This window comes from Patagioenas fasciata, chromosome 2, assembly GCF_037038585.1.
Source record: "Patagioenas fasciata isolate bPatFas1 chromosome 2, bPatFas1.hap1, whole genome shotgun sequence".
Classification (NCBI taxonomy): domain Eukaryota; kingdom Metazoa; phylum Chordata; class Aves; order Columbiformes; family Columbidae; genus Patagioenas; species Patagioenas fasciata.
Genome location: NC_092521.1, coordinates 13,737,352 through 13,749,478, shown reverse-complemented (window position 1 = coordinate 13,749,478; position 12,127 = coordinate 13,737,352). Strand labels below are relative to the sequence as shown.

The 12,127-nt window shown below is 44.7% G+C and overlaps 1 protein-coding gene across 7 annotated transcripts in view; it reads right to left on the bottom strand.

Annotated features, from left to right (window-relative positions):
* The window catches only part of LOC136098311 (ATPase family AAA domain-containing protein 2-like), a 34,396-nt gene extending 28,143 nt beyond the window's left edge, over positions 1 to 6,253 (bottom strand). For 3 of the 7 annotated variants that reach the window (XM_071803813.1, XM_071803818.1, XM_071803814.1), the window contains exons 1-4: positions 6,185 to 6,253; positions 4,303 to 4,431; positions 1,619 to 1,761; positions 1,050 to 1,139 (exon numbers count right to left, since the gene is read on the bottom strand). In XM_071803813.1, the coding sequence (XP_071659914.1) occupies positions 1,050 to 1,139; positions 1,619 to 1,761; positions 4,303 to 4,431; positions 6,185 to 6,241 (419 nt within the window). In that variant the 5' untranslated portion in view covers positions 6,242 to 6,253. Of the gene's footprint in view, positions 1 to 1,049; positions 1,140 to 1,618; positions 1,762 to 4,302; positions 4,432 to 5,487; positions 5,842 to 6,184 lie in introns of those variants that run through there. The other 4 variants (XM_071803816.1, XM_071803817.1, XM_071803819.1 and 1 more) reach the window with 2 other exon arrangements.
* Between the last annotated feature and the right edge of the window lie 5,874 nt (positions 6,254 to 12,127).

Below are 12,127 nucleotides of genomic sequence, written 5' to 3'. Positions count from 1 at the left end.
AGAATAATTCTATAGAAGTATTGTATTGTATTATTCCATATTAAGACCAGGGAACCTGACCAAGTTTATAATCCTCTGTTCCACGTCATGTAAATAAAAGCCTGTGGACCACAGAGAGTATTCAGATCTCAAGTCTGCTGTATACCATACGCAGACAGCTCCATAAAGACACACATTTCCCAACCTGCTAATCTTGAAGGCTCAATAGTGCACATAACATCTCAGTACCCAAAGCTGAGGAGAGATCTCAGAGGAGTTAGGAAAAGATGAGTGTTTTTTATACAATCAGAAGACTTTCCCTGAGATGTGGCAGTGTGCTCCCCCACCCCACGCTTAAGCATTAACGACCTGGGGTGGTCACTGCACCCCACTGAACCTGGATTTTAGGGCGATGGATGGCATCACAGTCGCCAAGGGCTGGCTGGTGCAGTGACCCAGATGTCTTGCTGGTATATAACTATAATTCAATCACCTTACTCCATACATAGCGGGCAGCCCAGGGCTCGCTGAGCTCTCCTGCAGGGCAGCGGGCTGCATGCAAAGAGGACTTGGGTAGGGATGTCTCTTCAGGTGACTCCTTGAGGTTGAGAGAATCTTTACCGCATCAGATACTTGGTAAGCGAACTGGGAATAAGTGCTCTGAAACTTGGTAATCTTAGCTAAGCGATACAAAGGATTGATTGCACATATATTATCCTTTAGACATAAACCATTGACCAAGTCTGGATCCAGCCATACTCAGATTCCTCTCTGAGAAGAAGTTTGGAATGCAAGGGGCTCCTCTCTGAACCTCATGACTCCCTAACACTTTTGTCTGCCCCCATCCTCTATGCACTAAATAATCAAGTGTACCTTGCCATTAAATCTCATTAAACTACTGTCACATTTACCACTGAACTTTCTTAACTCACTGTTTTATATCAATAAAGTATATCGATCCTTTTCTCTTGCGATTGAACTGCATCAGTGTGTGCACATACGCAGGCACATCGCAAGAAGAGCCAGAGGCCACGGATGCATTTGCAAAGAGCAAGTTTTATTTTAGTTACCTCTCTACTGGGGGATCTCCGAAGCCACACCTAAGCTCCCAGGCAGAGATGACACAAACGGGGACGCAGGCGCTGGTCAGTTCAGCCCTGCTGGAAGATCGCTGGGCCTGTTGAGCTCACCTGTATTTCAAGGCTTCAGGCAGGCGCAGCCTCCCGCTCTTTCTCACAACAAAGCAGGAATCTCAGACACAGTGATAAGGTGCCCAGAGTTTCTCCCAGGCCTGTGTTATCTAACACAGAGCTTCTACTCATCAAGCACACAAGGTCAGTAAGACAATTAGTGTGATGTGTGTGCTTTTTCTACAGACAGGTGCAAGTCACTTGAGCGTATTTACATTTAACTAACCTCCTCGCCAAATCTTCCGCTATATCCCCATACAATCAGTCTCACTTTTTCGATGACATATGAAGAGTAATTCTAGTTCTAGGATACTGGCACTGACATGAACACAATCATATTCCTCTGAGGATTTTTAGCTGTAGATTTATGATGATGTGACTAACTGTACATGCTTCCAATTTTTAATTCTACAAATTGAACAGCGATTGGACATCTGAAAATGCAATACCTGGTAAAGTGTCTTCGATTGACATTTTCACTTAATATTCCCATGCTTTTGTCAAAGCTAGAGTCTGAACAGGACGACATGTTTTTTTTCATTGATCTTAAACAGTGCCCATTGAAACATTCAGTTTTGCCAGATGAAAATTCCTGGGGAAAGACGGAAATAGGAACATATTTATCTGAACTATGTACGCTGAGCTAAGAAGGAAATTCTCCTTCATTTAGGCAAGTTTGGACTGTAACTCTTCTGACTTGATAGCAGTGAAACTAATGGCAGGTAAGCCTTGAACCACTTCTGCACCAAGAAGTAACTCTCAGAAAAACAAACAAACAAAACCAAAACAGCTTTCCAAGCTAAAGCTCCCCTCCACCACACTTTTCTTGTGGACAATTTGAGCTTAATACCCTTTGAAAAAAATAACTGCAGCAAAGCCTTTCATATAAACTTAGCATTCTGTGGAAAACAACAACCACCACAACACAAAAACCAAGCCCCACACCTTTATTTCTAACTGGTTCAGAGGAGCAGTCAAGCTTGACCTTGCATGTCCTGGGATTAAAATCTAGTTAGGAGAGTTTTTCTTCCTATCTCTGTTCTACTTACGACTGCATCAAAAGACTTCCTTCAGGAGGATGGCATTTATCCATGGGAAACCAAAGGGAACTCAACATACACGGTTAAATGGCTGTTGATCTTGTTCACATTGGTATTTCTGCAGGGAGGGTGAGGACTACCACTCTCACTACATAAGGAAAGCTGTGATGACCATGAGACTGTCTGATGGTCTTCTCTTCGGCCAACCTTGATCAGTTCATCCCCACTGTTCACCTGACAACTTCTCACATTACAACAGACCTTTGGCACGAGGAGGATCTCAATCCCCTGTCCTTAGTTGCTCTTTTTAAAGTGCACCTCCCTTCCCGCAGTCCTCTGCGCTGGTGGAGCAAGGCCTCACGAGATCCCTCCCATAGCTGGCTTTTGAATTTGGGCATCTGAGGTGAAACCCCTGAAGCATTTTAGGACTGTATCAATGTAGGAGTAGTTACATTTATACAGTCCTAAAATTACATTCGGCCCTTGGAAGGCAACCTGGAGGCTGACGTGACTGTCAGTGAAAATGAGTTTGATACCCCTTCCCTTAACAACATTTTCTGCTTCTCAGATCCAGCACAAATTGCTGTAACGAGACCTAAAGCTTAACGAGTGGCAGTCTGATCTGTGACAGTCATCTCTGGCATTTTTAGTCTCAACTGTTTGAGAAAGGTGATTCATTTTTTATTAATACCCTCACAGCAGTATCTCACATTAAAATATATATAGGACAAAAACATCAAACAAAAGCAGATAAAGGACTTTGAGCTTTCTTAATAAATTTTAAGATCAATTTTTTCATACACGTATAAATATATATGTAGAAGTAATCTTTATTGAATTACGCACAGACACCATAAGGCAAAAAAAACATTGCAAAGAAGTCAAGTACACTGAGCATAACTGAAGGGTGAAATTTCTTCCTTCATTTCCTAATAAAAGACAAACCAGCAGTCAGCATGAATAAAAGCTTCTTCATAAAAAGAATAAAGAATCTGTACATACATACAATTGTTAGCAAGATTTAGCAAATACATGTGCTACCACTACCCACTAGCTTCAAACACATCCTTACACATCCATCATAGAGAGTACTGCATGGATCTATTTTATGAAGAGACTATGGATCCTTATCAGTAGCGGTTTCAACAATTAGATGGAGGAGACAGTTCCTGAAAAGCCACAACTAAAAGCTGGAAATGTTATTTTCTGCATTCTAGTTACTTGTTAAACTCTCCTAGACATTCCTGCTCCAGCAGGGGGATTGGACTGGATGATCTTTTGAGGTCCCTTCCAATCCCAAACATACTGTGATACTGTGATCGAGATGAACAGGGCTGAAGAGAAGAGGCTTCCTCTTTTTTAAGGCAGACTGAGAAGCATCTCAAAGACAAATGGATTCAAGGATTTTGAAGACTGACTATCCAACCTATCTAAGTCGACTTAATACTTGCAATGGCTGACTGGGACCATGGGTGTTTCTGGAAGATTTTGGCTGAGTTCCGATAACTCGGAAATCCTCCCTTATAGGAAGAGATCAGATAATTTGTCTCACTAAACTGGCATAGGCAGGAAGCTCCCCATGTGTCAAATTAAAGATGCTCGAGCCATGCTAATTAAAAAGATAGAGAGAGTAAAGTCTCAACCTCTTGTTATGGTTCAAGTAAGTTCTTCTCAAGAACGGAATGCCTAGTGTACGAAGTATTACCATGTCTGATCCTGTGAAGGGAGAAACAGGAAGCGATAGACTGAGAGAAGCGCCCTCCTTTCATAGCCCCCCAGCCCCAAAAAATGGTTCTGGAGCAGGACTGCTGACAGGCTGAGGTTAACTGCTTGGAGAGGGCTGTGTGGGTGGACCCATTGTCTTCAAGCTCAAGCCTTTTCCTGCTGAAACTGCCAACAATTATGCCAAATACAACAATGGTTGTGCAACATGGAGAAATGTCTTCCAGACTGAAATGAAAAAGCCTTGTAACACAGGCAACCAAGCAGTAAAGAGTAATGCTGAATAAACACCATGTCCAGAGTGCGCACACACACGTGTAACATACATGCATAACAGTGATAGAAAATGCTATAAGACAAAAATAACTTACCTTCATTAATTCAGTTTTGTCATAATCTTCCCGATGTTTGTAAATGCACTGACAAAGAACAGCATAGAGTTTTTCCAAGTGAAATGTACTGAAATTCCAAGTCATCGTAGTGACAAAATGCAACAGTTGCTGAAGAAAAAAATGGAAACTACAGGTTTAGAGTAGCACAAGGTCCTTTGAATAGGCTCTTTATGTTTTCAGAAGCTAAACAATACCAATACAACAAGTGACAATCAACTTTCGTAGGCATTGCAACAAACAAGGCAAAAAGAGTAACAGGAGAATAAAAACGACCAAAACATATACAACCATCTTCATAAGACTCCTTAACCATCCTGACAATCCCCATCCTTCAAAAAGTTTATCTAACCAATCCCAACTATCATTTCATTGAAGCTTGGAGACCCCAGCTTTAAGCTGTTGCATACTAGCATGAATTGATTCCGAGTGGTCAGAGAGATTCCTACAGCACATGCCTTCAAAATCCTCCCAACCATGGCCTTGTGCTAATAGCAAAATATCTACAGCAGCTCTATTTTGCAATGTAGCATGGCGAATGCTATCTACATCTAATAAAAGACCAGACAATGCATTGCTAGCAGCGTTTGTTTGTTTAGCAAGCCAGCAGTCAAGCTTATCTAATGTTGCCAGTGCTTTTCCAGCGGCAGCTCCAGGTGCTAAAAGAGAGGCGACAACGCGTTGGCTAAAAGACCAAAACTTCACGTTATCATCGCAATCGGGGGTATATGCATGGATGCTACGCTTTGTTCTGTGAGAAAGATGGTGTTGTAGAATCATGGATTTATTAGGAGTCAGGACAGAAAGGCGTCCAAGGCTACACGGACCTCCTTTTATATGAGAAGGGACAACAGGCCATGCTCTATCCCCGCAAACAAGACATATCCCTGACGGTAATAAAAGTGGACCATTGCTAGATCTAGACAAGTTTGGTGCTGTGTAATTACACCAAGTAGTAGCATTTTTAAAAACGGGATGGACAGGAGAGACATCCCATACCTTAGACTGATTTGTTCCTGTATAGTTAAACCTAACACAGAAATCCATCTTTATTGATCCAAGCAACTCAATTTCTTGTGGCTCTAAAGCAGCACGCGGGAGGAAAGGGGTCCAGGCATCCCAGCTATTGGTTAAATTGGGGGTCAAGATTGGAAAGGCTTTTCTCACCTTATCAGGTATGGGCCGTTTATCTAGTGGCAATCCTACAAGGCATGTAGAAAAGGGATTATTAGGAGAGGCAGTAGCGAGACACAAGGTGTCTTGTCCAGTGAGATTTGCTAGTGTTACCCATACCCCATATCCATACTACCCATACATGGGGTAGTACAGATAAGAGTGGGTGGCTTCATGTGACCTCTAATGTAATCATAAAAAGAAATATTCTAAAAGCAACCTTCTGCCCCTCTTTAGTTTCCATGCAAATAGTTTTCTGCATCTTTCCTTCGTCCGATCCCAATCTTGTTTAACAACAGCCCATATAGCGGGCACCAGGTTTGTTTTACTACACTCTAGATCACAAACTAACACCTCCTCTTCCCTTTTCGACACTAAATAGGCCCAGTCTATACAGTCATGTAAATAGCGACTACTCCCCAACGGTTCGTGCCCTGTGACAAGCAAAACTTGAGCTACATCAACTTCCTTCGCTAAGCAACTGTCACACCAGTGTCCACAGGAGATTCACCAGTTTGTTGTTCAAAAGGCTGGTCTGGAGGGTGATTGGAGTTCTCTCCGGATGATTGTGGTAGGGATTCACAGAAGGGTCGTACACTCTTTGCCAGAATCCATCGAGGGCCTTTCTCTGTGCAGACACAAGTGTAACCTCTGCCCCATGTGATAAGGGGATACGGTCCCATTACTTTACCTGTTTCTGGATCACGAACCAATACTGGGGCCTTGACTCGCACCTCAAGTGAAGCATTTGTGTTAAAATGTCGGACTACCAGAGGGTTGCTATCTAACAAAGAACAATTTAAAAAGTTAAAAACATACAAAGGTTTCTGTAGACATTCCTCAGAGGTGGCAGTCCCTACTCCCCCTTTCTGTTGTTGTAATAAACGTTTCAAAGATTGATGAGAGCATTCAATCAGTGATTGACCGGTAGGGGAACGAGGGATGCCAGTAGTGTGGATCACACCCCAGGAGTCAAGAGAGGTTTTTATAGCGGCCAAGACATATGCAGGGCCATTATCTGTTTTTATTTGAGAGGGTATACCCAAGGTGGCAAAAGCATGCATCAAATGTTTTTGAACATCACGCGTCTTCTCCCCTGTGTGACAAGAAGCGAACAAAGCACCTGAAAAGGTGTCAATAGAAGAATGGACATATTTCAATTTACCAAACTCCGGATAATGCGTAACGTCCATTTGCCATAACTGTAAGCTCTGCGGTCCTCTGGGATTAACTCCTCCTGCTATTGACAGAAAAGAGTGGTTCTGACAGTCGGGGCATACAGCTATAATATTAGGCGGTTGTTGGGAAGTAAGCCCAAACTGCCGTTTGAGACCTGCAGCATTCTGGTGAGAAAAGGAATGGCTAAGTTTAGCCTGTGCTACGCGATCCGGTAATACTTGCACTGGTAATGTCAGCAAATCAGCTCGTCGATTCCCTTCTGCAATGAAGCCAGGTAGAGAAGTGTGTGATCTGACATGCATAGCAAAGTAAGGATGAGGACATGAGTCTAAGAGAAAAATAAGCTCCTGCAATAAAACAAATAAGTCAGAATGCATTACATCACGTAATACAGATGCTTCAGCTCATTCAACAATTCCTGCAACATAAGCTGAATCACTGATAATGTTAAGTGGTGCAGACCACCTCCGAAAGGCTCGAACAACTGCGGTCAACTCTGCTATCTGGGGAGAGCCAGGAACGGTTTGTACGTCTGAGTCCCATCGCCCTTGCTGATCGTCCCACCACAGGATAACCGATTTGTGTGATTTCCCAGACCCATCTGTAAACACAGTAAGGGCTTGTAATGGCTGGTAGCTTCTTTTCAGTATAGAGATGAGGTGGAAGTCAACATTAAACAGTTTATGCGAAGGTGGGTGGGACGTAAGTTGACCTGTGTAATCAGCTAACGCAGTGCAAAAGGCAGCTGACTGCTGATAAAGCCACTGCAAATAGAAAGTGGTTACAGGTAAGCAGATACAAGCAAAATCTGTTCCCGATAAGGTTAACAAACATTGTCTGGCTCTAATTATTAAAGAAGCAAACATCTCGTGTTGCGTAAAAGTAGCTTTTGTAGATTATTTGGTAGAAAAACCCATTCAATGATTAATAAGGGATCTGATTTCTGTGGGTCCCATTGGAATATCAGCGCACGGGGCTGTCGGGTACACGGCTGTCTAGCAGGATTCAGAATGATAAGATAAAAAGACAACTCAGGTGCCCAACGATGCGCTTGCCTATGAGTAATTGCTGTAGCAACTTTCTGTAAGGAGTCAATAGCTTCTGGTCCGAGGCTACGAGGTGAACATAAATCAGTGCTTTCTTTTAGCAGTTCAAATAAAGGCTTTAAGTCTGTATTAGTAATTCCTAACAGCGGTCGGACCCAATTAATTGTTCCCAACAATCTCTGTACATCATATAAGTTTCTTATGTCTGTCTGTATTTGTAAGGGCTGAGGAACTACAGTTTGAGCCCTTATGTGCCAACCTAAGTACTCCCATGGCGGTATTATTTGAATTTTCTCTGGTGCAATACAGAGGCCTGCCGAGTTAACAGCAGCCGTGACAAGGGCCACAGCTTCCTCCGTGACCTCGTGATGTTGTGCGGCCACTGGGGTATCATCCATAGAACGATACAATAAGACACCAGGCATTGCGATCCTAACCGGACTAAGTACTTTAGCTACATACCGCTGACATATCGTGGCGCTATTCTTCATTCCCTGTGGCAGCACAACCCACTGGTATCTTTGCAACGGAGCTTGCATGTTGACGCTTGGAATCAAAAAAGTGAATTTAGGGGCATCGTCTGGATGCAGCGGGTTATTAAAAAAACAGTCTTTAAGGTCAGTAACTGTCAAATGCCAATTTCGAGCAATCATAGTGGGGGACTGGAGTCCTGGTTGGAGGGCTCCCATGTCTTCCATAGCGTCATTAATTTTTCTAAGGTCATGGAGCAAGCGCCACTTGCCAGTTTGTTTCTTTCATAACAAAAACAGGTGAGTTCCAAGGACTGGTAGAAGGCACAATATGCCCTTTCATTAACTGTTCCGTAACTAATTCTTGGAGAACGCGAAGCTTTTCCAGTGGTAGGGGTCATGGATCTACCCAAATAGGAGCATCGGTCTTCCACGTCAACTTGAGGGTGTCGCGCGCTCCAGTGGCCCCACCTAAAAATGGGTCTGAATGGACATTCCCCACTGAGACAACACATCACACCCCCATAGAATCATAGAAACCAGCAACACAAAAGGTTGGACAGAGGCTCTATGCCCTTCCGGACCTTGAATCTGGATTAGTTCCAAACTCTGGTGGCTGCTACCAGTTCCTCCAATTCCTGCCAGCGCTTGGGAAACGTTAGCCAGAGGCCATTGTGGAGGCCATTTAGCTTGAGATATTACCATAACATCAGCTCCAGTATCAATAATTCCATTTAACACAACTTGCTGTTTCCCACGGATAAGGGTACATTGACATACAGGTTGCTTCTGAGAAATAGACTGCACCCATAAAATTTGTGGGTTCCCTGTAGATCCAAACCCTCCCCGTCTTTGTTGAGGCCGGCCAGGAACTGGGGAGCCCATCCCTGTGGGAATCAATATCAACTGTGCTACACGGCTACCATTCGGTACTGTGCAGGGGGGAAACGGGGTCCATGCCATAATCTTAATTTCATCAGTACTGTCAGAGTCAATGACCCCTGGTAGCACAAAAAGACCTGACAATGTTGTGGATGATCTTCCTAACAATAACGCTTGTGTTTTAGAGGGTAAGGCCCTGTGATATCTGTTGACAATAAATGAACCAAAGGATCGAGTAACGTTACTGTGTGGGAGGTTGCCAGGTCCAATCCAGCGCTACCTGCTGTTGCTGGGCGAAGACTTCAGGCACTGCTGCTTCCCTCCGTGGGGGCTGGAAAGTTGGCTGCGGTACTTGTGTCTGCGCGCGTCGCTGCCCCGCGCTCCGTGATTGGTTTCCCTGTATCGGTTGACCTTGGAAATCATACTTCGACCAACACTGATTAGCATAATGGTACCCTTTTCGGCATCTAGGGCAAACCCCAGGAGCCTGGGGCCTGGCACCAGTGTTGGCAGCTAAACAGTTTCTTTTTAGATGACCAGGTTTACCGCAACCATAACAATCCCTGGCCCCACCGAGCCACACATGGCTGCGAAAGCAGCAGCCATGGCTTCAAATTTATGATCTACAGTACCAATTCTATTACAAGCTTCTACCATCTCAACCAATGCGGGGTTCAGATTCGGGAGAGATTTCAATAGCTTTTTGCAATCCACATTAGCATTTTCAACGGCTAGTTTCAACAACAAAATTTCCTGTGCCTCCGCATTATCTATCTGACGCTCTAAAGGCTGTTTCAATCTATCAATAAACTGCATGTAAGGTTCTCGGGGTTCCTGGGTTACTGTAGTGAAGACTTTTTGCGGCTTCTGTAAGTCAGGGACCTCAAAAAAGGCTTTTTTCGCTTCTTCACGGGTTGCTTCAAGAGCATCCCGTGGGATATCCCGAGCCTGAGCTACTGGATCAGAGTGCTGGCCCGTGCCTGTAAGGTGTTCTATAGTCAGCGCAGCTATAGCTGCATTGCCGTGACCTACGTAAGTCATGAGAAGTGCCTGAAGCGCCCCCCTCCAATGCGCTTCCCATAAAGTGTACTGTGTTGGAGTCAGCAACAGTTGTGCTAAAGATTTTAAGTCATTCGGAGCCATAACATAAGTGTCAAAACCAGAAGATAATAAGCTTGCAAAATACGGGGAAGAAAGTCCATGCTCAGTAACAGTACGGTGCAGCTCCTTAATTACCGGAAAAGATAAAGCCTCCCACTGCGCCCTCCGACTCCAATAAATCATGGGGGCCACTATTGTTCTAGCAATTTCCAGCTCTCCCTCCTTCAAGGCTTGGCGCCTTATGTTAGCCCACACATCATGTGGGTCAGGGGGGTAGAGGTCTGGCTCTTTTTCAGGGTCCATCGGCCCCGGATCAAAGGGGTCCTCGTCTGGGGGGTACCCTGCGGCACACACTTCCAAAAGCGCGCTGGGTTTTTGGCCCTCCGATGACAGCGGAGGTACCGCAGGAAAGTTTTTGTGACTCTGCTTTGTCTTTGTGACTTTTTTCCTGGGCTTCAGCGTTCCCCATTGTTGCCGCATCCCCCAGTTTCACCCCCACGTCATCCCAAAGCTCCCGCGTAAAAATAGTAGATGCAGTTACAGTGGGTATTTTCACTTGTACCTATGTAAGCATCAGCTTGAGATCATGCCCAGAAACATTCTTTCCATGCTTTTGAAGGAGAGCTTTCATAAGCTCATATACCTCTCTCTTTGGGGAAGACGCTTGATTGCCCATGTTTCCCACAGCTCAGCTCTCTACTCCGGAAGGATTTCAGGCCGGCCCGCTCCTGCTTCCTTTCAGCAGCTCATTCAAAGTTCTGTGGGACTCGCAGCATGCCCCGCAGATAGGTGGTTCTTGAGCCCTGGAATCACGTTGCGCGATCACGTCGGGGGTCACCAATTTGCCGCGATTGAGAGACGGGACGCAGTTTGATGCAAACAAAATGTCCGCTTAGTGTACATTTATACTTTTCCTCAGCAACGTGCTTCAAGCTGACTGGTGTTTCTGTTACCGTGTTATAGACTGATTGGTCTACACTGTACACTAAACATTCACAGACTGGCTGATGCTAAGACATTTTCTTAAACAGCTACTACCTTAACTCAAGCAACCTTCCCTGTGCAAGAACAAGACTTCCTCTTTTACAGGACAACCTTACTAACTTGTGAACCTTGTCTAAACATAGAATCAACACTCTCCATTCCTTCTAATTAAGCTTCTCGCCTCTATCCTTCACATGGCCTGTGACCAACAAGTTCCAGCACATCTCCTTTTACCAACTGATAAGTGCTGGAAGTTTTGCTGAGGCCAGCCAAATCCTGTCCCACAAGGAAGGCTTAAATTTCAGACAGTATTTTAGTACTGATCAATCTATCACATCAATGATCCTAACTGTGAATCTGCTGCTTCCAGAACAGCAGGGAATGACACCATCCACTTTGTGACAGAGCAGCTGCCACAGCAAAGCCACTGTTCCATTGCATTAGAGGAACTGCTGCTGCGATGCCGGGCACCGTAAAACGGATCTCGGGAAGCCAGGCTACAGATCTTGTAGGTGCCAGCTGCAAACAGAACCATCCTCAGGTGCTCACCTTTACCCATTAGCTGAACGTGCCCTGCTCCTGCATCTCTGCTGGCAGAACACACTGCTTGAGTGGCTGAAGCAGATCAACGAGCAAAGTCAGATCAGTGGGCTCCTACCTTTAAACTGAGGAGTGAATAAACTAGCAGAGTGACTCTGCCTGGAGCAGATTGCCCGTCTCTCACAGGCATTTGTTACCAAAGATGTGAATGTGATAATCTCTGGGAAAGCATCAGTAACAAGCTGGTGGCAGCACCAGCTTCCACTGCTGTCACTGTTCTCTGTGTTGTGTGAGGCCGTGAAGATGGAGCTTAGGAGAGCAGGCAACCAAATGCAAATATTACTGCCTTACAACTGCCTGTCATCAACGTGTGCCTCCCTCAGATCAGCGACCACCAAATGCAAGTATTCCCCTCAGTGCCACTCTATACAA